At 44.3% G+C, this 24,007-nt stretch overlaps 5 protein-coding genes and 2 non-coding genes across 8 annotated transcripts; 4 read left to right on the top strand and 3 right to left on the bottom strand.

The window, feature by feature from the left end:
* Positions 1–418: 418 nt before the first annotated feature.
* LOC143005208 (uncharacterized) lies at positions 419–4,410 on the bottom strand. 2 transcript variants are annotated; one of them, XM_076156459.1, is made up of 2 exons: positions 3,877–4,410; positions 419–2,964 (listed from the first exon to the last, which is right to left on the bottom strand). In XM_076156459.1, the coding sequence occupies exon 2, from the start codon at positions 2,951–2,953 to the stop codon at positions 2,045–2,047; it is 909 nt and encodes a 302-aa protein (XP_076012574.1). In that variant the 5' UTR covers positions 2,954–2,964; positions 3,877–4,410; the 3' UTR covers positions 419–2,044. The 2 variants fall into 2 exon arrangements, with proteins under 2 accessions (XP_076012574.1, XP_076012573.1); XM_076156458.1 differs by having other exon boundaries at positions 4,036–4,410.
* A 680-nt stretch (positions 4,411–5,090) lies between these two features.
* Positions 5,091–10,084, top strand: gnl3 (G protein nucleolar 3). Its single transcript, XM_076156457.1, has 15 exons — positions 5,091–5,201; positions 5,430–5,488; positions 5,909–6,049; positions 6,161–6,274; positions 6,364–6,441; positions 6,565–6,700; positions 6,802–6,905; positions 7,357–7,510; positions 7,738–7,825; positions 7,953–8,130; positions 8,282–8,424; positions 8,629–8,765; positions 8,960–9,135; positions 9,408–9,480; positions 9,573–10,084. The coding sequence occupies exons 1-15, from the start codon at positions 5,189–5,191 to the stop codon at positions 9,674–9,676; spliced, it is 1,698 nt and encodes a 565-aa protein (XP_076012572.1). The 5' UTR covers positions 5,091–5,188; the 3' UTR covers positions 9,677–10,084.
* On the top strand, positions 7,134–7,210 carry LOC143005535 (small nucleolar RNA SNORA47). Its single transcript, XR_012964041.1, has one exon. It is a non-coding gene; the product is annotated as a small nucleolar RNA SNORA47 (small nucleolar RNA).
* On the top strand, positions 8,481–8,555 carry LOC143005533 (small nucleolar RNA SNORD19). Its single transcript, XR_012964039.1, has one exon. It is a non-coding gene; the product is annotated as a small nucleolar RNA SNORD19 (small nucleolar RNA).
* Positions 10,085–10,144: 60 nt separating the features above from the next.
* glt8d1 (glycosyltransferase 8 domain containing 1) lies at positions 10,145–13,617 on the bottom strand. The gene is made up of 9 exons (XM_076156460.1): positions 13,281–13,617; positions 12,752–12,850; positions 12,404–12,620; positions 12,192–12,309; positions 12,027–12,111; positions 11,756–11,868; positions 11,499–11,665; positions 11,299–11,411; positions 10,145–11,205 (listed from the first exon to the last, which is right to left on the bottom strand). Exons 1-9 carry the CDS (start codon positions 13,294–13,296, stop codon positions 11,021–11,023), a joined length of 1,113 nt encoding a protein of 370 aa, XP_076012575.1. The 5' UTR covers positions 13,297–13,617; the 3' UTR covers positions 10,145–11,020.
* A 312-nt stretch (positions 13,618–13,929) lies between these two features.
* spcs1 (signal peptidase complex subunit 1) lies at positions 13,930–16,811 on the top strand. The gene is made up of 4 exons (XM_076156882.1): positions 13,930–14,081; positions 16,156–16,215; positions 16,313–16,399; positions 16,510–16,811. The coding sequence occupies exons 1-4, from the start codon at positions 14,046–14,048 to the stop codon at positions 16,633–16,635; spliced, it is 309 nt and encodes a 102-aa protein (XP_076012997.1). The 5' UTR covers positions 13,930–14,045; the 3' UTR covers positions 16,636–16,811.
* A 114-nt stretch (positions 16,812–16,925) lies between these two features.
* On the bottom strand, positions 16,926–23,528 carry nek4 (NIMA-related kinase 4). The gene is made up of 16 exons (XM_076156881.1): positions 23,243–23,528; positions 22,215–22,481; positions 21,917–22,114; positions 21,732–21,839; positions 21,029–21,183; positions 20,802–20,931; positions 19,621–20,280; positions 19,470–19,523; positions 19,191–19,328; positions 18,867–19,022; positions 18,669–18,735; positions 18,481–18,575; positions 18,211–18,299; positions 17,885–18,102; positions 17,640–17,773; positions 16,926–17,339 (listed from the first exon to the last, which is right to left on the bottom strand). Exons 1-16 carry the CDS (start codon positions 23,327–23,329, stop codon positions 17,244–17,246), a joined length of 2,652 nt encoding a protein of 883 aa, XP_076012996.1. The 5' UTR covers positions 23,330–23,528; the 3' UTR covers positions 16,926–17,243.
* Positions 23,529–24,007: the final 479 nt, after the last annotated feature.

Below are 24,007 nucleotides of genomic sequence, written 5' to 3'. Positions count from 1 at the left end.
AATAAGTTCATAAAATGCTACGTGCCATATAATAAGTTCGAAAGTGCATTTTCGCATGTAGCCACTGGAGGACGCCATTATCAACGTTTCTCCAATATCTCCATGAAACCAGACTGAGCTGCTTTGAAAATAGGAACTCCCTTGGCATCTCTGAGTCTGGTTTATTTTCAGGTTTGAGGTTAATTACAACCAGGTGGTTAAACTGAGATTGTTTGGTCTCAACTATGTTCACCGAGCTGAAAGCAAAAGTAACTTAACTGCTGCAGCTTTATGACTTTTGTTCAAAGCGTCTCCCTTAACTTCATATCTCATTATTTGTAGTGAACTGGCAGACAGCTTGAGCTCTTCTCTGATCATTGCTACTGTTCCATATTACACTATGCTGACTTTGTTTACATATAGAAAACAATTCCAGTAGATAGTCAATAACTACTTTATTAAAAATAACATTTAATACACAAAGATACAACACTGTACAGTAAAATGTGTGTGTGTGTGTGTGTGTTTGTGTGTGGGAGGTGTCCCAAAGTAGACTGTGAGTGGTTGCTGGTTGGAGCCCATGTTACAGTCATCTCATGCTGCATTCATCACACATGAAGGGGAACATAAGCAGGAGCTCACACACACTCTCTGAAGGTGTCAGGTTGTGTTCACATTAATTCACTATCACACCTTTCTGCAGGATATTCAGATGAAAAATGACATTTTCCTGTCCTTGTCTGCAACAAGTGGAGACAAATTCACAAACCCGGAGTCTCTAACTTGTAATCCTTCGCACTTTGGAGCTCCCCACACAGTGACATGAATGCAGCATTAGTCCTGAGAGGAGAAGGGTGAAAGGTGAGGTGTAGGATGTGTTTTTCAGAGGGGGAGTAAAGTAAAGTACCTGATTCCTTGATGAACTGGACAGAAACAGCAATCACAGCTTACATCACTCTTAAGACCTCTCAAAGGTAAATGGCTGTCACACAGACACGAGTGAACGGAGGGGTTGTTTTTTTTTGCAGACTGACTTTCCTGAAAACCATCAGATTCAGGGTTCAGCTAATACTTGACGGTGTTGAAATACAGGTGAATTCCTGCATCGTCTTGGGACAGATGCCATAGTGCAGCTCATAAGAAAAGACACCACAGACGTTCTAAAGTCTGTGGTGTCTTTGGGAGTAGTGGTATTTTACACAATTTGACATTATTTTACACTAGTGAAGCTGGTTGGATACATTTCTCTGTACTGAACACAGGAACATGGAGCGCCGGCAAGTGGCTGTGCAACCACGTAACAGCGCTGAGAGGAGAAGTAAAGCGAGAGGTGTAAAACTGAGAGATGGGGAAGCCTACATCACCCTCAGATGCACCACCTCGTCTCTGGCAATGCTACAGTCGCCATGTTCCTTTCCACGGAGTGTGACGCGGGGTCAGAATGCTACAACGGGTCGGCTGCTCTGACTTGAGATCGTACGCTCCGGGACTCTTAGGCGTTACTCTTTGTTCGGCTCGGCGGCTTTGTCTTCTCCCCTGCTTGTTTTGACCAATTTCAAAAGACATTCCGTGACGAGCGCAGCTAAAACTTTGAACTCAGGTGTGAAATGACAGATTTGAGGTGGCAGGTTGAAAACAAAAAGCCCTGATCAACATTGATATGATGCTGAATATTATTGTTGCAATTCTCTTCTGCAGGTAACTCCATCTCGAGGACGCGTGGAAGACTTCATCATGCTAATCAATGAACTAACAAAGGCTAAAAAATATCTCTGAAAGTCTAAGCTACTTTAATAACTCAAGGTTGTGTGGTAGAGATTTCATATTCAGTGACAAGTAAAAAATAAAATAGAAAATTAGGTAAATGACTAAAGATGCTAATACAAATTCTATTGTGGGACTATGGCATGGAGGAGGATTAGGTTAGATCAACAAAGAAAAAGGAAAAAACCTAGGCTGTGGAATTCCTAGTTCTTGGAAAGTAGGAAGAAAAAGCTTCATCTTAATGGCAGCGATTTTAGCTTTTTGTAAAAAGTTTCCCACACCGTTTTGTTTCACGCCTCCTTCATTGCCCTGAGAAGTACGTTCCCTCTCGGCTGTGGGTCTGGAGGTGCCGCTTTATTTTGTCTGAGCGGCTGAAGCACTTGCCGCACACGGGGCAGCTGTACGGCTTCTCTCCCGTGTGGATCCTCATGTGGACCTTCAGGTGAGCCATCTGCGTGAAGCCCTTGCCGCAGATCTGGCAGCGGAACGGCTTCTCCCCCGTGTGGCTCCGCTGGTGCTCCTGCAGTCGCCCCGAGGAGCTGCAGCATTTGCCGCACACGCCGCAGCGGTACGGCTTCTCCCGCGTGTGCACCTGTACGTGCACGTGCAAGTGGCCCACGTGGCTGAAGGCCTCGCCGCAAACCTTACAGCCGAACGACGACATGTGGCCTTGCAGGGGGGATTTCTGATGCGGGCAGTCCGCGGCGTTTGCTGCTTGGTTGCGCCCGTGAGAGCTCTGTCCTCTGCTGGAGCCGGTGCCCCCCTTACCCACGACCATCTGTCCTCCGTTCTCCACCCCAATGATGTCAATGTTGTTCTCGTTCGAGCAGTTTGGGTTGACGGGCGCCAGAGGCTGGGGAGCGCTGTTGGAAGGAGTGGAGCCTCGGTGGCTTCCTCCGCTCTCCGCCTTCACGTGTCTGGAGGAGCTCCGAGTTCCAGATTCCCTCTCCCTGTTCTCCACGCCTTGGCTCTGAGGCACGTTGGATGCGTGCGGGGCGTCCTGGGGATATTCGTTTGCGACCCGTGGAGGCGTGAAGATGCTCTCCGGCGTGCTGCAAGAGCCGTGGCTGCGGATCTGCTGCTCCTCTCCCTGGTTGGCCCTGGGATCTCTCTTCTCCTTGATCTGAAGAGGAAGGCGCTCCTCGTGGCCCATGCTGGGGCTCCACTCACGACGGGGATGCTCACCATCCTCTTCGTCCAATAGCGCCATGGAGGGGCGATCTGGGAATACAGCAGAGAGAAGGAAGGTCAACATCTGGAAACAACAACTCAACTGCTGCAGATATAACTTTGTATGCAGTCAGAAACAAAAACCAGCACAGTTACACACAATCAAAACTTCGTAAACATGTGGTAAGAAGAAGCTGAATTTTATATTTAAGACCAAGCATTCCTTTGCTCCTTTCACAGTAAAACAGTCTGTCAAAGTGTTTAAGTCATCAGATCCATCCTATGACAACATTCATGGAGAGGAAAAGGTAAACAATGTGCTTAGTTTGCATCAGGAGAAACATGGACGACCTTCTGGTTGCTCTGTGTCTGCTTGGCTGCTTTTAAGGTTTCTCACCTCTTATTGAATAATATTTACAAACTCACTCCTGATCTGAGCGGTTTATACTTTACACCATCAGTGTTTGTCCCTTTAGTACTGAGATAGAAATGTGGAGCATGATAGAACAGTTTGAACAGCTTTGCATCACCAGTTTGCAACAGTTTTACTTTATAAGAGTTGTTATTCACGTGTATGAAAAATTCAAACAAATTTAAAAGCTTTCATCGATGTTTTGTGTGTTTTTTTACACTGTTAGCCAACAACTTTTGAAGTTATTATCCTCACTGTACAGCCTATCATCACAACATGAGTTACTTTGTTTCTCAGTGAAGCTACAGTGACGTCATTGTAGCGTTTAGACTCGGGCGTGTTTTAGTTAGCAGAGTCCGGCTCATAAAGCTTTAATACCTCCGTCTACCTGAGCAGTGGATAGCAGTCAGAGCTAAATGCTAACTCGGGTGTAGCTAGTCGGCTAGCTTTACTTAGCTGGCTAACGAACAAAGGTTGCTATCAAGTCGGCTAACACGCTAGCCGCTCACAGCTAACAGCAGCTAGCTCGCTAACAGCTAAAGTTTGCTTACTTTGGGAGTCAAGGAAAGGAAATCAGACTAATCGGTTGTTTGATATGTTGGTTCAGTGCGCGCCACCATTTCCATTTCAACATCAAAATGTCATTTCACATGCTGATCGGATAGGCTGGGGCTCCCTCCGCCTAGCTACGAGCACACAGCCGAGCTAACCTGGCCATATTTCTATCCCCGCGTCCCGCAGCCTCCGTCTCAGGTGGTCATTCTCCCGCTCCCTGATCGCGATCTCCTCCTGGTACTCCAAGATCGTATCTTCCACTGATTTGTAGATTTCCTGCGCGGCGAGCATGAGGCGTTCCGTCAGAAACACGTTTAGAAACTGGAGTTTGGTCATTTTGCTGGCTGCTGGTAGTGGTGAGGGAGCTGTCGTTGACATCCAAAATGGACCAAAAAGATGCTCGACCCAATCACGTGACGTAGACTTCTTCCCCCTCCTCTTCTTCGTCTTCTTCGTCTTCTTCTTCTCCTCCTAAAGTCCAAAGCTTGATCTTTCACCAAATTCTATCCGTGGTGATGTTTAGCACAAGCAAGATGACACAACCATGACGTAATGTCTCCTCAGGGCCCTTAGTGTAACTTTACATGGACACTTGTTTATTCATAGTTGTCAACAAACATTACAAAACACTCAGAAACGCAGATTAGGGCCTAATGTCATATTAACACAAATACCCATGTGTTCGTGTTTGTGTGTGTGTGCGTGCGTGCGTATGTGTGGTACAAAAAAAACATCTTGGAGGAAGTCCAGAAAATTGTGTCCAATCCCCTCCCTCATATTCAACAACATACAAAGATACCATAACCATTACATGCTCAACAAATTTAAAATCTCCATTTTGTGATGAATTCTCAGCGATGAATGAACTAAATGCTGTTAGGCACTGCAATCTGACTGGCCAGTTACTCAATGGATTATCAACGTTATGAATCTCCTATTACAATTTATGGACAAATAAATAACAAATCTAATTTCATGAATGGGTACAGCAGCCTCTAAAGAGCTCCAAACTTCAGATTAACATAATACATAATAACTGATAGCTTGTGTAAATGCAGATATACAAAAGAATAGATGCTAGAAGTATGAGAAAATAGAAGTACTTATTGATTTTGTTTTTCTTGAATAGTTTCTAGAAATAGCTGCAGAAATAATGACCCTACAGCTACAGTGTGCCCTAACGTAGCCAGGCCAGCAGGGGGCAACATCAAAACACAGCGCTGTTTAAACCGGAAGTCGAGGCATTCTCGTTCCTCCACGTGTGAGTACTGAGCAGAGTGGTCGCACTCGCACGTCCACATCTCCACGATGAAGCGCCCAAGTAAGTTAACATGTGACAGCCGTCGTATATAAATATAAAAGCTTTATATTATCACTTTAAGATGTTATTGTCAGGAGAAAGCCACGTATGTAGCATGTTATCTTTGAAAAGAATGGCTGCGACACGCTTATGTTCAGTCGGCGTTAGCTTCATTTTAGGCTACAGCTAAATGCGAAAGAATGCTACGACATAAGATAATTTGTTTTGTTTTTTATCTTTTCTCCTCAGAGTTAAAGAAAGCGAGTAAGCGGTTGTCATGTTCCAAACGTTACAAAATAGAGAAAAAGGTAAGTGGTTTATTTTAACATTGTTTTTCAGCACGAGGTAGAACACGAGGCCGTGAAGGGGGAGCAGTCGGTAGCTTCTGCTCTCTTTTAGAAATTGTATAGATTAAATTCCCAAATTATTCATCACAGTAGCAGTTTACATTTAGTCTATAAACGGAATTGCATAATAATTCAAAGTCAATAAGTAAAGTCTTAAGGAGATGAATGAGTAAAGTGTCATTGTTATTCAAGTAGTACAGCGTGTGTGAGGGTAAATGTCATATTTGCAAATAATAATACACCATTATATATATCTTTGCACACATCTACTGCGTTTATGTAGAATGAACATACAGCTTCCAGGGACATTAGGGGTGATTTCCAAGCCATTTTAATTTCCTAATAAGTTTTCTAAATGTATTCTCCTGCTTCTCTGTTCAGGTGCGTGAACACCACAAAAAACTCAGAAAAGAGGCCAAGAAGAAAGGAGTGAGCAAACGAGTGAAGAAGGATGCAGGTGTTCCCAGCAGCGCTCCTTTCAAAGAGGAGGTCCTGAGGGAGGCGGAGCAGAGGAGGTTACAGGTCAGCCCAGCAACACCAAACTCAGAAATGTACCGATGCAACTTATCACCAATGAGGTCGTTTACCAGGGCTGAGAGCTAACCCTCTGTAAAATCTCTTTAAAATCCTTAGATTGAAGAAGAGAAGGAGAAAAAGAGACAAACGAAGATCCAGGAGAGAGCCCAGAAGAGGAAGAAGGAGGCAGTGGGGGCAGGAACAGATCCAAAGGCTAAAAGGGCCAGAAGGGTAAACGAAGCAAAGTACGATTTCATTCTGATTCTGATCCCTTTACTTTGTCCGCTTACATGCAATTCATTATGCGTCCTGCTGAATAGGAGGAGGAGCAGCAGCAAAGAGTGCAGAAGGCTGTGGACCGGAGTTCAAAGAAGTTCCTTTGCTCTGAAGTAAACAAGGTGAGCCGAGCTGCTTCACCGTCTGTTAGGTTGTTTCATAAAGGCTCTGATGGGCTGTAAAGTGGCTCACGGCAGGAGGTAAATGTGTGTTTTGTGTTCATTGTCTCTGTCTCTTATTTCCAGGTAATCGATGCGTCTGACGTCATATTGGAGCTCCTGGATGCTCGCGATCCAATGGGATGCCGGTGTCCACAGCTAGAGGAGGCTGTGCTCCAGAGGCAGGGCAACAAGAAGCTCGTACTGGTTTTAACCAAAATAGGTAAACATGTGAACTGCAATTTAAGCATGCACTGTTCTCTGGTCTTCTGTGATCTCTGCTCTCTAAACGTTTGCTCTGTGTCTGATCTTGGCTCTCTGTAGATTTGGTGCCAAAGGAAAACGCGGAGCGCTGGATCAAGTTTCTGCAGCAGGAGTTTCCAGTGGTGGCCTTCAAAGCGTCGATACAGATCCAGGACAGAACAGTGGTAGGTGCTCGTCACTGATCAGTAACAAGGATCAGTTTAAGTTAAAGCTACAATGTGTGAATGTTATGGTTAACTTTTTGAATATTGGACACATTTGGTCGCAACTTTATGTACGTTCCTGCTCCATTTGTGTTACATGGCGTCTAAGGTGAGGCTCCCAGCATCTGTGAACCTTAACAGGTCATGGCAAATACAATTTGAAAATGTGGGCTACACATCAGTGAAATATGGAGGACTGAGAAGGTTGAGCAGCTCGTCTTGTGCTGTTCTAACCGGTTATTACCTCCAAGAGAAACCAACAAATGCATCTAAGCGGCTCTGCGATGCAGCAGAACCGACTGGTGTGTTTGCGAACAAGCCAGCAAAAATTTGTGTATCTGTAAGTTGGAGAGTCTCGGTGTGGAATATTTTGGATTTTAACAAATATCTCTTGTGTGATTCTGCCTTTTAGCAAGAAGCAAAGAAGAGCAGGATCGTCCCCTCCAATGTGATCCTGGACAGGTCCAAAGGAGCAGTGAGCTTTGGACACAGCTGCCTCACTGAGCTTCTCAGCAGTTACTTAGCATTCACAAAGAGTGAAGGCACGCTCAGAGTGGGAGTAGTTGGTAAGGAAAACTTTTCTCACACCTGCAGCTCTACATGATTCACTCTAACAGTATTGGGTTGGATGAACTGTTGAAACATCTGAACTAATTGACTTTGACATTCATCATTGCGACCCAGCTTGTCTGCGCTCTAGTCGCCTGTGGCACCGATCTTAGTTCTGTTGAACTCATTTCTTTGACTCCATGTGAAGCTCTGTGTGTTTAATGCACTGTCATGTCACCATCAGGCTTTCCTAACGTGGGCAAGAGCAGCCTCATCAACACTCTGAAGGGGATCCTGGCGTGTAATGCTGGCACCAAAAGAGGAATCACCAAGTGAGTCAAACGTATCCGAAAAGTCTTAACAGACGTTTCCACTGTGGTCAGAAGTTTCTGGAAACTTATTGATGACCCACTTCCAGTTGTATCTTATTGTCTAACTTGCCATTCCCGTGTTCCCCAGAATGATGCAGGAGGTGCACGTCTTGAAGAACGTGAAGCTGCTGGACAGCCCGGGGATCGTGGCAGCACGTTCTAACCCGCCGGCCTCCATGGCCCTGAGGAGCTTGCAGGTGGAGGAGGGCCAGGAGAGCTCGCTGGAGGCCGTCAGGACAGTGCTCAAGCAGTGCGACAGTCGCCAGGTACGACGGCTCAGAGCAGGGAGCGATGCTGAGACATTATTCTTACACTTTGGAAGACACGGTTACTGGCTCCCTTGTAGATGAAGATGCAAACCTTTTCTGTTTGCTTCCTGTAAATGAAAACATCTTCTGCCATCTGTCCTTATTTCAGATCATGCTGCAGTACAACATCGCAAATTACAGAAACTCTGTGGAGTTCTTAACGCTGCTCGCCACCAAACGCGGCCTCCTGCTCAAAGGTGGAGTCGCCAGCACGGAGCGGGCGGCTGAGACCTTCCTCGCTGATTGGACTGGGTGAGTGTTTCTCTGCGTCTAACTGATGATGAATGATGAGTAAACGTCCATATGTGTGGAAATGAGGACAACAACGCAAGTCTAGACTTAACTGTGAAGACTTCTAATCCAACTCTGATCCAAACACTGTGCCCAACATGAGTACAGAATGCTTGCTTGATTGTGCAGGCATTTTATTGTGTCCTTGTTTTGTTGTGTTGTCAGAGCCAAGATGAGTTACCACAGCAAGGTGCCAGAGAACCGCAGCCAGCCAACTTACCTGACTGACTCTGTGGTCACTGAGATGCAAACCGGCTGGGACCTCAACAGGCTGAAGTCGGGCAACGAGGAAACTCTGAGTGGTACAGACATTCACCTTTAATCCTCTCATTTAAACTTTCGTTGCTTGCATTCATTAGAAATACTGCATGCAAAAAAATGAGTCGCACGCCTTTAAACTCTTCAGAGCCTCCAGACTCTGGATTTGTTGGTCGCGTTGCTACCGATGGAACACATTCACCTTTGACCTCTGTTAACGCCAACTTTCTTTTTGTAGGTGTGAAATTCCCCAACCCGGCCAGCAGCATAGGCTTCACCTCCAAAGGCCCGACAGGCCTCCTTAGTGTCAGCGATGAAGAACCAGAGAGAGAACCTGCGTGTCCTGAAAGAGATCCTCCGTCTTTAGAGAGAGAACCTGCGTCTCCAGGGAGAGAGGAAGAGAAGAACGAAGAGGTGAAACATTTTTCTGTCTCCCAAATTGTAGACTGTTTTGATTGTATAGGTTTGTGTCAACTGAAGTTTTTTGTAAATCCAGTGAGACAGTAGAGCTGCTCCTGGTCCACACGCCAGCATGGAAATGAGGACAAATGTAAAGTCTCGATTTGTATATGAAGACTTCTAATCCAACGCTGATCCTGCTGGCCGATCCAGAGTTTGATTTACTACATGTGTCTTAAAGATAGAAGGATTTTAGGTCTTTAACATCTTATCTTCTGCTCTTTCAGTCTGAGCCAAGTGAGCAGATTCCCGGTGTCCAAGTGGAAGAAGCAGAGGAACCGCAGGACATGTCACTAAAAAGTAAATTCTCCTCAAAAACAAGTTTGAGCTCATTTCATTGGCCACATCTTCCCTTGTGTAACCATGTTGTACCCGTCTGCTCCTCCTTCCAGCCCTGTCGGCCCCGGTGCAGGTCCAGCCCGTCAACGCCGACATCAGCAGCCTCTCCACGGCTAAATCAGACGACGCCTACGACTTCAACACAGACTTTAAATGAATTTTGTCTTATCAGTGCTTCAAAGTGCCTCACGTGGATTTGTGGACAAGAACTGTTATTCAACAGCCTTGACCACGCTGTACAGAGCTCCATCTCATCATGACCGGCTCAGTCCATTCATAATCAGTTAGAAAGTCTGTCCTTTCTGTCAGACAGGTGATAAACACTGTCTAAGTGTTGGACCTCCCAGACACATATTCAATTATGACATTGAACGATGTTTGTCAGGCTCCAATCCCAGTCGGAGAAATGATTGTATTTTTATGTGGTTATGGATTTTACTGTTGAATTTTGTCAGATGTTATCAGTGAAAGGTTCAGTGTTCTGACATGATCTGTGCCATGTGTTCTTGCTGAATATTGTATATAGATTTATTTACTGTACATGTAATAAACCCTCTACACAGCCTCAGTGTCTCAGAAACTTCATCACAATTTAAGTGAAGATAAAGAGGTTTTCATGATAAAATCCTTTTATTTCATGATATGCACAAAATATGACAAATATACAGCAGCATGGTGAGTAAACATTCTGACCATTAATGGCTAAAGCACAAACATCCTGTAACAATTAGTGGAGTGGTCTGCGTATAAAAGTTTGTTGAAGCACATTGTCATAGTTCAGCCTGATGTACAGGGCAGCATGTGGTTAATGTGAGCTGAAGCAAACTGAAGCTCAAACAGATCAAATTTGCATATGTGGCTGCATCAGTCTGGCCAGTAACTTGTAATTGATTGGCAAGTTCATATCTGCTGGTGTTCAGTTAAAAATGAAAAGGAAGTTCCTCAAATGGCATTTTCTGTGTCATGGGAAATACAAAGGGAAATGTGGAAAACAATCAGCAGGAGTCAAATCTATGTGCCATCATGTTTTGGGGGCCCACAGGCAGAGCAGAAGTGAGGGAACATCAGACATTTACACCGCACAAATCTGCTCAAAATGGAGAGGGAACACTGAAGGGAAACCTGTTACAAACTTTGGGGCAAGCTGCGAGTGAGAGCGGCTGGTTAGTGTGAGTTACGACCTGAGCATGTGAGCATATTCATGGTGGAGTTGGCCCCTTGTTATAAAGTATTAATAACCCTCACTGACTTCCACAAATACACACAAGCACAGTGTCTGCTTCTGTCAAAGACGAAGCATAGGTCATCATTTCAAAGCTACAGAGTTTCCAGAGTGATTAGTTGCTCCCATTGCACTTAGCAGCCATGGACAACGTCAATCCAACAGAATTCAAGAGGAGGTGAAGGTACACAGGTGCACAGGTCAGATGGCAGAACTCGAAAATGTCTGTTCCTGAGATTAGACGACGGTCCTTAGGTCCCTGCAGCCGTCTCCTCTAGTCTATTTGTCCCCTGTGGGTCTCCGCACAGGGTGGAACTTTCCTGTGGGGTCGGGAATGTACCACTTGTCCCACATGTCGGAGAAAGTCGTCGTCCTCCCCCACGGCTTGTAGTGTCCGTTCCAGTGGAGGAGTTTGGCAGCTTTCACAAACTGAGCCGAGTAGCGCTTCCCTGCACCTGTATTGCCTTAAACAAACAACCGAATAAACGATTAAATGCCAGTTAAACGAACTTCCCAAACGCTTTCAGTTTCTCATTACTGCCTGAGCGGCGACTTACCGAGGTGCCTGAGGTGCCACATGGGGTCGATGTTGGAGTGATGTTTATAGAAGACGATGAGTAGAGGAGGGGTGATGATGCTCTCTGCCAGCGTCTTACTGTACAGATCCTCGCTGAAGTAAACAAGAACAATCTTAAATTCATCATCGCTACAAACAGGACAAGATCATCAACCTTCAGCTGCTGAGGTTCTGACTTACTGCACGTTAAGCTCCATCCAGTGTTCCAGCTGCTGGGTGACGTTCTGGCTCTTCCACTCGGTCAGGTTGGCGACGATGACTCCTGGGTTGAAGGAACACGTGTTGGCCCTCATGCCGAGCTTCTTGATGGCCTCCTTCTTGAAGTCCAGAAAACCTAAATAGTTGTTCTGATGGAGCAACGATCTGCTATGAGGAAGACTCCACCTTCAGGTACTCTCACATACGTATGTGTGTGTTGATGTCTAAGAGGCGCCCACCTGATTTCCAGCTCCTCTGACGATGCCCTTCGCAGACGCTGAATCACAGTCGTCCGAGAAGGCAGCAGCATGTCCGGACTTCAGGTTGGTTTCATAAAGCTCTTTGATGTCCCCTGAGAACAAACGCGATAAAATCTATACATTAGTCCCTGGGAGACTGGATGTTTGAATGTTTTGTGACTACGTAAGTGAAGTTAAACACCAACATGATCGGGAGAAAACTAAAAATGTCTGAAGATAGACAGAATGAAACAGGCCCGTGTTGTCTCACCTTGTACAATGATGTCATCATCCAAATAGATGGCTTTCTCTGCCTCAGGTATGTACACAGGTAGATAAAACCTAACAAAGGTCAGCTGCAAGGCAAGACATTTGGGAAAGTTGACAGAAGAACTTGACGTACAGGAAATAAGAGTTCAGGACACATTCCTCTCACCGGTTTTGTAGCCTCCAGAATCAGTGGATCCTTTGGTAACTTTCCAACGAGGATGTCTGGTTTGAATATAAGGATCTTATATTTTATATTTTTGAGCACTGCTGTACTGAGCCATAACCTGAAGATGAAACAGATTTTTTAAAAATGTTACACCACATATTTTTGTTTACTACCTAAAGCAGTAAATAGAAGAGCTGGATTTATGGTCTTACTTTAGGTGATCCACTGTGTCGTTAAGGGTCACTATGGTGAACACGACATTGGCTTTAGTGTTCTGGTAGATGCTGTTCATGGCAGCAACAACGCCACCGAGTCTCTCCTCAGCAGCGGTGATGAGGACGGGGATCTCCTCCCCCGTCCTCTCCGCCTGCAGTCTGTGATCTGGAGACAACTCGGACTCAAAGGGAAGAATCGCGCCTGGTGCCACATCTGGATGAAGACATAATTATTTTGACACAATGAATCTGTTTGATGGGATGTTCCAAACAACATAATTCACATTCATGTTCAGGTTCAGTGCAGGTGATGTACGTTGGAGCTATACGTTAAGATATACATACCTGGGTTTTCTCTGTGTAAAAAGTCATTAAGGTTGAGGAGATTTCGTTGAACTATTACCAGGAAGGCCACAGCCAGCAGCACAAGAATGACCACATTTACTGAAAGACAAGAGCACATCAGTTCAGGACTATGGATAATGATGCAGAGCGTATGTAGAAAAATTAATAAATGCAATACCTCCTAAATACAGCTTTACTATACATGATGGCTCAGAACTCAATCAAACATCTCACGAGAGGCTTCTCACAAAGTTCAACAATTATTCAATTTCATTTAAATCATTTTCAGAATGTATACAATTACTGTCCACTTGTCTTTTGTGGTATAGTATTTGTTGGCTCCTATACTCAGGTAAATTGTTATGTACATTGTATTTGTAGGTTTTCTTATCTATTAAGTTGTTAAAACCGAAAATCTACCATCTGTGGACCCATTGGCTTCTGCATTTCGGTCACCACATTTCCATTTCCACGTGTTATACCGTAACAATGTTTGAAAACAAACTACCTAACAAAACAAATCACTCACCTCTCCTCAGCGTCATGATAATGACGGCATTCGAACCTGCAAACGTCTGCTAAGAAAACCCTAACGATAAAACCAGTAAATAATTCGACCCAACGTGTTTTGCGGCACAACAACACAGCTGTATCAACAATCAGCTAGCTGCCGAATGGAGACTGAGGGGAAATCTGAATGCGTGGCAAACTTTACTGTCTGTAAAAAACGTAGAATTATTAACTGTCTACGCAACCATAAATACGTATAAAATTCAGGTGTTTACCGCAAAAAATTAACAAATAAAAGTACTTCACATGAAGCCAAAGTGCCAGCTCAACATCAGTCAAGTTTGGCCACATTCCGCTTTGTACGTGTTGATAGGTGGCCATCATTTTGCCTGATTGTAAAAAGTCACTATCTATTTGTTTTCCGCATTAGAAAATCCAATTATGTATTATGCTACAGTGCATGTGATACAAGTGGAATTTATGGAAAATTTCAGACCAAAGAAATGCGTAAATATAATAAATTGGGTACCTACATAGACAGGCAGTCATTTAAACGCACACTGCTTTTCACTAACGTAAAACAAAATACCCAAGTGAAGGACAGTACTGTAACCTACCCCTATGTTCAGTAGATCTGCAAATCTGCATAATGAAGCAGAGTTCAGAAACTCGCGAGAAACTGGATGGGTCCTTCACAACAAGACGTAGCTATACTAAAACCGGAAGCCTGGACCTGTTTGGACCGTTGTCGTTGTTGTAAGACCTTTTCGACCAAAGTGTGAAGATGCTCTCCATATTTAAGTCCATTCCAACACACATGGTAAGATTTTATGGGGTTTAGTCATTAACATCACCTTTGACGTACTAACGTCAGAGTTAACAAGCGGTAGTTTGATAACAGCTGTCTCCATGATTTCGCCTCCGAAACTGAAAACCCCCTTTGCTTCAACATTATTAAGGTTGTTATTGAAGTTTATCTTAAAATGCACGACTAATGGTTATGAACGAGTTGGTAGCGTATTGCATGTCCGGTTGTTGGACGATTATTTAAATATCCCGAGATCATCAGTGTGTAGAGATCCTTCATGCACCATATCGCTTTAGACGTCATCAATGTGTAATATTGCTCAATTTCTAGCAGGTTAGTTTAGTTCAGTTTGTTTTTGTAGATTTATTTAAGCACCTGAATGTCTATTTTTCTTTAAAAAACAATGTAATTTTAATTTTTGTGGCGGGTTCCATAATTATGTTATTATTGTGTTGGATAGACGCGGAGCTCCTTCTCTAATATACTGCTCCAGCTTTGCGGTCATAGACACAGTTTAGTCCAGTGGTTCTCAAACTTTTTCATTTGCGCCCCCCTTTTATAGATCATCAAGTTTTTCTGGTGCCGGGTTGAATACCGTACAGGGGGCGCCTGACTCGCTGCTGACGTTCCCGGCGCCCGCGCGCGTAAAACTGGTGCCGGGTTTAATACCTACTCTCCTGTAACCAGAGGTTTCAGGGGGCACCTCTCCTGAAACCTCTGTAACCAGAGGTTTCAGGAGAGGTTACAGGGGGCGCCTGACTCACTGGTTTATTCGGGCGGTGGTCCCGGTGGCCGGAAATAATCTAAAAGCAAAAACGTGTTGTCCGTGACGTTCCTGGCGCCCGCGCGCGTCAAACTGGTGCCGGGTTTAATACCTACCCCCTGTAACTCCCCTGTAACCAAAATGTAGTGCTTTTGCTGACGTGAAAATGTTTCCTCGCCAAATCTGTGGAAATTAAACCCCGCCCGCCCTTTGGTTACTCTCCTGAAACCAAAGGTTTCTCTCCTGTAACCAAAGGTTTCTCTCCTGTAACCAAAGGTTTCAGGAAAAGTTACAGGGGGCGCCTGACTCACTGGTTTATTCGGACGGTGGTCCCGGTGGCCGGAAATAATCTAAAAGCAAAAACGTGTTGGCCGTGATTTTCACCGGCAAGTGTGCCGGCAACGGACGTTCCCGGCGCCCGCACGCGCAAAACTGGTGCCCCCGGCGCGCGAAACCGGGAACCAGGAACGTCCATTGCCGGCACGAAAATCACGGACAGTAGGACCCCCGAGACAACACCGGACTGCTGATCGGTCTGACTGGGGGCGCTCTGGATGCTCATTCTCCTGCAGCGAAACGTATCGCCTGATTCATTTTCCTGGAACGGTACTCATTCATATCGCTCCTTTTCTGGTCACCCCCCCTGGAGTAGCTCTGAGCCCCCCCACTGGAGGTCGCACCCCCCACTTTGAGAACCACTGGCTTAGTCCCTTTACCTCACCTCATGGAACCACTGTTGCACCCCATGTTGATGCCTTGAATGATGTCATAGCTGCATAATGACATCACAGATAATGTTATAGCTGCAGCTTTTGACATCATGAATGATGTCACAAAATTAAAGTGCAGGAGAATGACATCCTAAAGGATGACTCATTATTTAATGTGATGTCAGAGTTGAGACTTCATACATTTATGACCCTGATATTTAGTTTGCGCAACGTGACTTCATCTTTGCATTGTTTTATTTAATGTTTTAGCTTTTGGCTTATAATATTTTCATTAACAGCACATAGACCTTTGCTATAACATATGGCAAAAGCCTGAAACACCTCATACCAGACCCCAAAGTTTGGGGGGGGGGGGGCCCGAAAAAATCTATTTAAGGAGGGCGCGACTAACCACTTGGTTACAAAATAAAAACTATTTCTGCTGATGCTTCCCACTCTGGAGGGAGATCAGCTGTGCCCTTTTTAGTCAAATGTTGCACCATTGAACACCGGCACAGAGCAGGTAACAGTTCTAAGACCATGCTTTTATGTTTTAAATTCAAATATCGTTTAGTTCACCTTTCATAACTTTGCTTTCCCCCCTGTGTTGCAGGATTACAAAGGCCAGAAGCTGGCTGAACAGATTTTCCAGGGAATAATCCTCATCTCAGCGGTAACTAACTCAGGAGCCATACCAAACATCTTAGCAGAATGACGTAATGCTTTCCATCTATTCAGTCATATTCATGTCCTTTGCGTTGTCTTTACAGATGATTGGATTTGTGTACGGTCTGATCATTGAGCAGTTTGGCTGGACGGTGTACATAGTATTGGGTGGCTTTGCTGTGTCCTGTCTGGTAAGTAGCTTTACTTTGTTATTGTCTCTGTATTTGATCCTTCCTGTTTCTGATCACTATTCCTGTCTTCCCTCCTTTTTAATATTTATAACCCTTTTCTTTTCTTGTAGCTGACCCTGCCGCCGTGGCCCATGTACAGACAGAATCCTCTGTCCTGGCAGCCGCTTGTACCCGAGCCCTGTGGGGAGATGAACCAAAAACCTCAGGAAAGCATCAAGAAGAAGAAGCACAAATAACTTCAGACTTCTCCCCGCTAAGCTGCCAATGCATCTTTTTTTGTTTTCATCATGGAAGTCAATTTGTAATTAAAATCAAGTCATTTGGAAGACAAACTCTGTTTACAGTGTTGATGGAATACCCATGTATCCAGCTAATAAACATCCAATACTGGATATGTTTTTATAACGGGGCATTTCTTTTGTGATGGCAGTCTTTTTTTTGCAGGGCTCATCAAAGACAAGTCATTCATGTTTTTTTTAACAAGTTGGCAAAGGAAAGAAAACCAGGTTAACATTTATTAGAAATATTCCAATCTACAATTGTGTATAAAATAAAAAGTTAATATCTACAACAATAATTCAACTTCAGTTACATAAATACACCAAATCATATTCTACAACAGCAAGTAGACGAGTATTTAGGATAGTATCTTGCTATTACATCTCTCACAATCATTGCATAGGCGTACTGAAACTTGCAACCAGCATTGTTTGGATTTGTATTCGATTTGAGTACAAAGACACTTTCTACATATTTACATAATACCAGACAGGTGTGTGTGAGTGGTCAATGCTCCACAAGCGGTGCAGCAGCATGTGAGCGCTGCCATGCGACTCCCAATCCTCTAAACTTTGAGGGCGACGTCCTCAAAGAACTTCAGCTGCCTCACCATCACAGCGTAGGCTTGGTACTTCTCTCCCATCTGATCACGAAGGCGCAGCTGCAGCGAGACAAAAAGATGATGAGACCATTTTGAAAACAACTTACACTTCTTGGGTTCTTAACCAAAGAGTGTTTTTACATGAGTAATTTATGAGAAAGTATACATTTGTTAAGAAAGTGGATTCCAAAGGTGTTCAATGAAAAGGTGACCTCAGTTTATGAAGTAACAAAAGTGTCATTTGAACTTGACAGGAGTAGAATCAGTGAAGTGTTTGATGTCCTAAACACTATGTTTACAAGTCTGACAGGAAATGGTGTCAGCTTTCCTATCACCGTGTCTGATGTGTGTTTGTCCTACTTCTCGTTTTGTGTCGTCTTCCTCCTCCATGATTTCCAGCACTCGGTCCAGCAGCTTGACCCCGAGAGCCTTCACCACATCAGTCCTCAGGTGTTCTATGACCCTGCGGACCTTGGCTGGGCCAGACCTGGAGCCTTTATGGAAAGATGAACTTGTTAATCAGGAGAAGGGTTTAATGACAGAATGGGTAAATATCCAATAGAGATGAAACACAATTGTGATCAAAGTATCTAAATGAATCTAACCCATAGGTAAGTCACCGAGGGGCAAACTCTCCACTTCCTCTAGAGCCTTCCCATGAAGCATCAGCGTGTCCCTGTACTTCCTGTTCAGCTTAAACTCTGGCAGTGCTGTAGAGCCAAACTGGCTTCTGTTCATCTCGCTCACACCCTCTCCACTGTCCAGTCTCAAGGTTTGAGTCATCATGGTGACTAAATCCTGCATGTCGCCGCACTCGCTCTTCCTACAGAGAACACAAATGGCGGGTGACAGATATAACAGATGTAAACATAGAACATGTCTGTCAGTTTCACACAAGCTGCCTCTCCCCCCCATCTTTGTGCGTTCGCACCCTTCTCTGCAGTCCCCCTCTGAACGCTCTGTGGAACTCGTTGATGAGCTGCACTCCTCTTCATCTGACCTTCGTTCCAGCATCCTGTCCTGTTGGGATGAAACACACACCACTGTTTACAGGGAAACAATGACGCAGGCCTCTGACATCTCTTCTTGAATGTAGAGAAAATTGTCAAGTCATTCAGCGTTTTTGCTGCGGTCACGGCAAGAGACACGGAAAAGCTGCAGTGTCCTTCTGATGACAGCATGAATGTCTCAGTGTCCATACCTCACTGACGGAAACAGATCGGGTGACTGGGACATTGTGATGCTCAGCCTTGGAGGAAGTGACATCATAAGACGCCCTTCTTACAGCGCTAACACCTGAGGGAGAGCAGTGACAATTCAACTACCAATGACTCATTTATTTTTACAACATACATACAAGCACAGAGAGGACGAGTATATTTAAAGTACCTGTCTGGCTGCTGCTCTCCTGGGACTGTCTCAGTCTCCTCCTCTCCCTGGCAGACAGAGGACGATCCTGAAAAACAACATGGACCCACAATTTCAAAGACTTTCATGAGGAGTAGAGCAAAACCAACAACCATGAGCTCTAGTAGAACAAAAACATTTACAATAGGGTTTTAAATGCTCGGTTCCCTGAGTCATCACCTGTGGCACTGCTAATAAACTGTCCTTCGATGATTTGGAGGCTGCAGCTCTGTTTGTCTTCTTGCTCTCTGTCCCGCCCCTGCTCCTCTTCCTCACCTCCATGGCTGTAGCATCCACAGGAAGTGGAGGCAAAGGTCTGGCACCGGCCACCTTAAACTAGCAGAAAGGTAAAAAATAAAACAAGATACAAGATTATTGTGATTAATTCCTATCAGGACTAGACTAGACAAATCTTTCCTTATGTTCAAATGTTGTTTCATGCGTTTTCAAGCCGTCTGTCCTGCCCCTTCCTGAATTCCAGCTACCTCTCGTCTCTGTCTTTACCTTGTCCTGTTCTCCATGCGTCTGTGTGACATCTGTCTGTCTGCGTTGCTCTGAGACAGAGAGCTCAGAGGACTCATGTAGAGGAGTAAAGCCTGGAGTTGCAAGGTTCAGCTTCGTCACTGGAATTGCAGAATCCTCCTGAAGAATTTCCAAAGAAAAATTTGCAGATATTTTCTTAAATACTCACAACACTGAATATAAAACTCATTTTGATGGTAGAAAGTGTGTGGGCTTTGATCTGGAAACATCTCAAAGAAAGAGCACAGGCGTTATTCTCACCAATGCTGTGGGAGGGAGCGGCTCTAACAGCTTTTCTGTGGATTCTAGGCTTTCCTATGAAGAACACGCAGTTAGTTACACAACCAAAAAATGAAAGTACATTCAGAACATACCAGCATCTAAGTATTCCTGCGTTACTCCTGGCACTTACGTGGACGTCTGAGGTCTGGTTTTGTGTGGGCGCTCCCCTGAGGAGAGTCACAGTGTCGCCCTTATTGTCCATTTTCATTTCCGAAATCTGTATGATGTTTTTTGCGTTGGCTTTGTGTGTGGATCTCCTCACAGCGTGCTTCTCAGCAATCTGAGCTTTCAGCTTTTGGTTTTGCATGTCAGCCTCTCTAAGTAACTCCATTGTATCGTCATTATCTGCAACCGGTGTCTGTTTCGCTGCAAAATCAGAAAATGCCTCCCCGGGGTCTGGAGTGGCCTGTGGATGAAAGTCTAACAATCCATTGGGTGTCTCTCCTCTACTCCCAACACCTGATATGAGGCTTTGAGGGGGCTGCAGAGGGGTGGGAGAGGGACAAAGCTCCGGTTTCCCTCTTCCCTTCTTGTCTTTGGGTGCACTGGGAGCCCCGTTACCTGCATGATGGCGCGACACAACCGCCTGTGCCCGTGGAAGCCGTCGCTCCCTGGGCTCCTCCTCCTTTTGCAGCTGGATGTCAATATTAATGTTGCTGATGGTTGCGAGCGACTCGGTGCTGTCTTTGAGAGCGTCTGATGAAGAGCCTTTGGGTGCTGGAGCGGCCAGAGCTGGACGGTCGTCAGAGACTCCATTACGGCTCTTATGTTGTTGTGGCTTCTCCTCTTTCTGAGTAAGAGGGAAAGAACCGAATGAGTCCAGAACAAACACACGCCTCTTTACAAGGTTACCTCCTTTTTCCTTATACATTCAGTTTTTTGGGAGCTGACATACACACATACAAACACAAACAGAAAGACAGACAGGAAGGCAGGCAGGCAGGCAGACAGACAGACAGACAGACAGACAGACAGACAGACAGACAGACAGACAGACAGACAGACAGACAGACAGACAGACGCAAAACCAATACATCCCTTCATGAAGAACGTCTGAATGCCAAATTATAGTTCTCATTCTTGCTTTCACATACAAGTTGTGGGCTTGTTGTATGCTCCTGATGGGAGTGTGAACATTCTGTTTGCAGTGTGAAGGTTTGACACATTTCACATTTCTCGCCTTGACAGTCACATTCAAGCGGCAAACATACAGTCACTCTGTTTGAAGAACCTCTGCATAAACTGAATTAAAATGGCATTTACTGACAAGCTTGGCTGCTGTAAAGACGTTCCTGATCTCCAGGCACTCACCCGTCTCACCCTGGCAGGAGGCTCAGGCTGGGGGCTGACAGGCAGCCGCTCAGACACCGCAGACCGAACACTGTTTGCCCGATCGTCACCACTTCCACCCGCAGCTTTCATTCTTGACCTGGCAGTTTTCCTAGTGGGGTGAGAGTCAAAATTAAAGTAATTTGTGTTAAAAGAGATTCCAAATGCTGTAAACAGAGGTAGAAGAGTTCCCTGCCTGTGCCACTTACTCTTTAGTGGCCTCGAGGAACATGCCGATTTGACGTTTGATGAAAGGTTGTCGGAGGATCAGCTTCACTTCAGGCCTGTCTTCAGGTTTCTTACACAGCATGCTCTTGATCAGGGATCCCAGCTGGGAGTCGTATCTGCTGGGCATCTGTGGCAGCTGATACAAGAACACAAGAGGAAGAAGAAAGGAAATGAATCTGTGAAAGTATGATTTTATTGTATCGTATTTTAACTGGACATGGATCAATCATGAAATCACATGTTTCTTTCTCTGGTTAGGACAAGGACAGGAATACTCCCAATATAGGTATAGGTTTACATTACGATAAAAAGACATAAAGTGGAAAGATGAACTACTCAACAAAAAGCAAATGTCCAAAAATGCAGGTAACTTAAACATAACAGCGAAAACCTCTACTAACAATACAACATATGAATAGCAATAATGTATTACTTTACATAAAATGTAGTTTGTCTGTATTAATTCAAGCTTAAAGTTCCCCTGATGGAGACTCACTGTGTTCTTATAACAATGCGATTACCTCAGCTGGATCTCTAAAGAGGTTTGTGTTATATCTTAATGTTTGTGTATCTGTGTCCCTTCTCTGTATAAAACCATGTGATCAGATTTGCTGTTTGATAAGAATCTCAGATAACAGAATGCAGTCAAAACCTGAGATATTTGTAAAACGAGACGACGCTCACCTTTCCCTCTACAATGCGGTAGACCAGTGAGTTCATGTCCTTGGCATTGAAGGCGTGTTTCAGTGTGCACATTTCATACACACAGCAACCCAGGGCCCATACGTCTGACTGTAAACAAGAGAAGAGGTCATTGTAAAGAGACAGAGACCTGTTATGACACAGATAAGAGCAGGTGAACCACATACCTTGTAGTTGTAAGGTTTATTGGAGAAGAGCTCTGGGCTCATGTAATACGGGGTTCCTATGAGCGTGCTGGCCATGTCGTTCTGGTTCTCCAAGACTCGAGCAATGCCGAGGTCGCCCACTTTGATGATGTTGGTTTTGGTCAGGAAAATGTTCTGTGTTTTCAGGTCCCGGTGAAGAATATTCCTCTCATGCAGATACTGCAAAGACAAAGGACAGAAACACGCCAGATCACGAAAATTCAAGTAAAGAATCAACGTTTGACCGCACCAAGTCTCCACTTTCTAGTTCCCTACCCACCTGCAGTGCCATAGCGATCTGAACAAACCACTCCACCACCTGCCTCTCTGGCAACAGTTCCCCTTTCTGCTGTTTGAGTCTGTGATAGAGGTCACCGCCTTCACAGAAACCCATCACAATGTAGAGCTGGCAGTCATCTCCCTCCCAAGACTCTCTGTATGTCACGATGTTGGGATGACGCAGCTGAGACAGAAGCTGAGCCTCCTGCTCGGCTGCACGACGCTCCCTCTTAGAGGAGGTGGTCAGGTTCAGCTTCTTTATTACATACTGGAAAAAAACAAGCAAAGAGAGCAGATTAGAGATGAAATTATTAATTGTTGACTGATTGATTTATCGGGCAATAGATGATTTATCATTTTTGTGACAGAGGAAGTATAATTGCCGAACATTTGCAGAGTCTAGCTTCTAAAATATGTTTCTGGCTTTTCTATTTCACATAACTGTAAATTTAATTCCTTTTTTTTACCACCTAATAGAGTGAACTCATTATTGAATTAAAAGAAAACATTTTAGTCAGCATTAACACATTCATAGAACAGAAAACTTTGATTTCCAAATCAGAATCAATTAATTTTATGCAAAAGTAAAATATAATTCCATTGTGCTGTTGTCCATTCTTACATTAATTAATGAATTGTTTCATGTATAAAAAGTGTACAAGTGTACGAAAAATGTCACAAATGCACGTCACATGTTCAGAATCCAAGCGATTCCAAAGAGATTCATTGTATTTTATATATATATTTATAAAATATGATAACAGTGAATACAGCACATTCTCACACTGCAGAAGCTTAAACCAGCAAAATTCAACTTGATCAACTTGATCAACTTGAATTATTACTTATTTAGTTACTGCTAACCGTAATAACTTTATTTACGTTCAGATTTGTTTGGCTACCTTATATTAGCTCTCATGTTTTGTCAGAGGCTCTCAGGTCCGGACAGAGAGATAAACACTCCTCTCACCTATAATACTAAACATTTACGGCTCATTCTTTACTCTCCACACTTGAACACACTCTCACCTGTTTTCGCTCTGATTTGTGTTTGACCAGGTTCACCTCACCGTAGCTCCCTTTGCCCACGACTCGGATGAAACTATAACTATTCATCTTTCTTCAAGGCCTTCATCACGCGCTATAAGACAAAGACATGTCACCTGTGTTACTAAATGAACTACTTGGTCGTTACTTCGTCCATTGTTCCGACAGCGACGGCACAAACACATGAAGCTGTTCGCTAAAGTTAGCATGAGCTAAGTTCAGCTATGGGATTTGAAAACGCAGGAAATCATCAGCAGCAGTGAGTTTTTCGTCACTAGGCAACTGGCAGTTCAATGTCAGCGACGGAGAGAGAGACCAACGAGCCTAAATAAAGTCCAGTCTACAGGACAGCGCCCTCTAGCGTTTATACTCATGTGGGAGCAGCTATGCTGACAGCTCACCGGCCCTCAGTTGTGTTCACTTCAAGTCTAGTAGAAAACGATACAACCATTACTATTACTATTTCTACTTCGACTAATTTAACTGTACTTCAATTATAAAAGCAATTTCATGTGCATTTAAAAGATTTCAAATTAACAATGATGTGGTGTGATCCCGATGAAACTTCTATCTATTCTATCTGTCTGTCTGTCTGTCTGTCTATCTATCTATCTATCTATCTATCTATCTATCTATCTATCTATCTATCTATCTATCTATCTATCTATCTATCTAGCCTTTAGTGTGGTTTTATCTTGGTGTGGTTTATCTTCGTTTACGTTTATTATTAACCTAGTGTCTTTTATA

This window comes from Genypterus blacodes, unplaced genomic scaffold (assembly GCF_046128005.1).
Source record: "Genypterus blacodes isolate CSIRO-AG114 ecotype Tasmania unplaced genomic scaffold, CSIRO-AGI_Gbla_v1 ptg000070l_1, whole genome shotgun sequence".
NCBI classification, from domain to species: Eukaryota; Metazoa; Chordata; class Actinopteri; order Ophidiiformes; family Ophidiidae; genus Genypterus; species Genypterus blacodes.
Note: the sequence above shows the minus strand (reverse complement) of the source record. Positions and strands in the feature narration are given on the sequence as shown.

Excerpts from the sequence above, each read along its gene's own strand:
- gnl3 (XM_076156457.1), top strand. Across the intron at positions 5,489-5,908 it reads GTTACAAAATAGAGAAAAAG|GTGCGTGAACACCACAAAAA; the intron begins GTAAGTGGTTTA and ends TTCTCTGTTCAG. Across the intron at positions 6,442-6,564 it reads TTTGCTCTGAAGTAAACAAG|GTAATCGATGCGTCTGACGT; the intron begins GTGAGCCGAGCT and ends TCTTATTTCCAG.
- spcs1 (XM_076156882.1), top strand. The coding sequence starts at position 14,046 with ATGCTCTCCATATTTAAGTCCATTCCAACACACATG. Across the intron at positions 14,082-16,155 it reads AGTCCATTCCAACACACATG|GATTACAAAGGCCAGAAGCT; the intron begins GTAAGATTTTAT and ends CCTGTGTTGCAG. Across the intron at positions 16,216-16,312 it reads GAATAATCCTCATCTCAGCG|ATGATTGGATTTGTGTACGG; the intron begins GTAACTAACTCA and ends TTGTCTTTACAG.
- glt8d1 (XM_076156460.1), bottom strand. Across the intron at positions 12,621-12,751 it reads TTTACACAGAGAAAACCCAG|ATGTGGCACCAGGCGCGATT; the intron begins GTATGTATATCT and ends GTCTTCATCCAG. Across the intron at positions 12,112-12,191 it reads TTCTGGAGGCTACAAAACCG|CTGACCTTTGTTAGGTTTTA; the intron begins GTGAGAGGAATG and ends CTTGCCTTGCAG.
- LOC143005208 (XM_076156458.1), bottom strand. The coding sequence starts at position 4,258 with ATGTCAACGACAGCTCCCTCACCACTACCAGCAGCCAGCAAAATGACC. Across the intron at positions 2,965-4,035 it reads GGGGATAGAAATATGGCCAG|ATCGCCCCTCCATGGCGCTA; the intron begins GTTAGCTCGGCT and ends CTGTATTCCCAG.
- nek4 (XM_076156881.1), bottom strand. The coding sequence starts at position 23,329 with ATGAATAGTTATAGTTTCATCCGAGTCGTGGGCAAAGGGAGCTACGGT. Across the intron at positions 21,840-21,916 it reads ATAAACCTTACAACTACAAG|TCAGACGTATGGGCCCTGGG; the intron begins GTATGTGGTTCA and ends TCTTGTTTACAG. Across the intron at positions 19,023-19,190 it reads CGCATGGAGAACAGGACAAG|TTTAAGGTGGCCGGTGCCAG; the intron begins GTAAAGACAGAG and ends CCTTTCTGCTAG.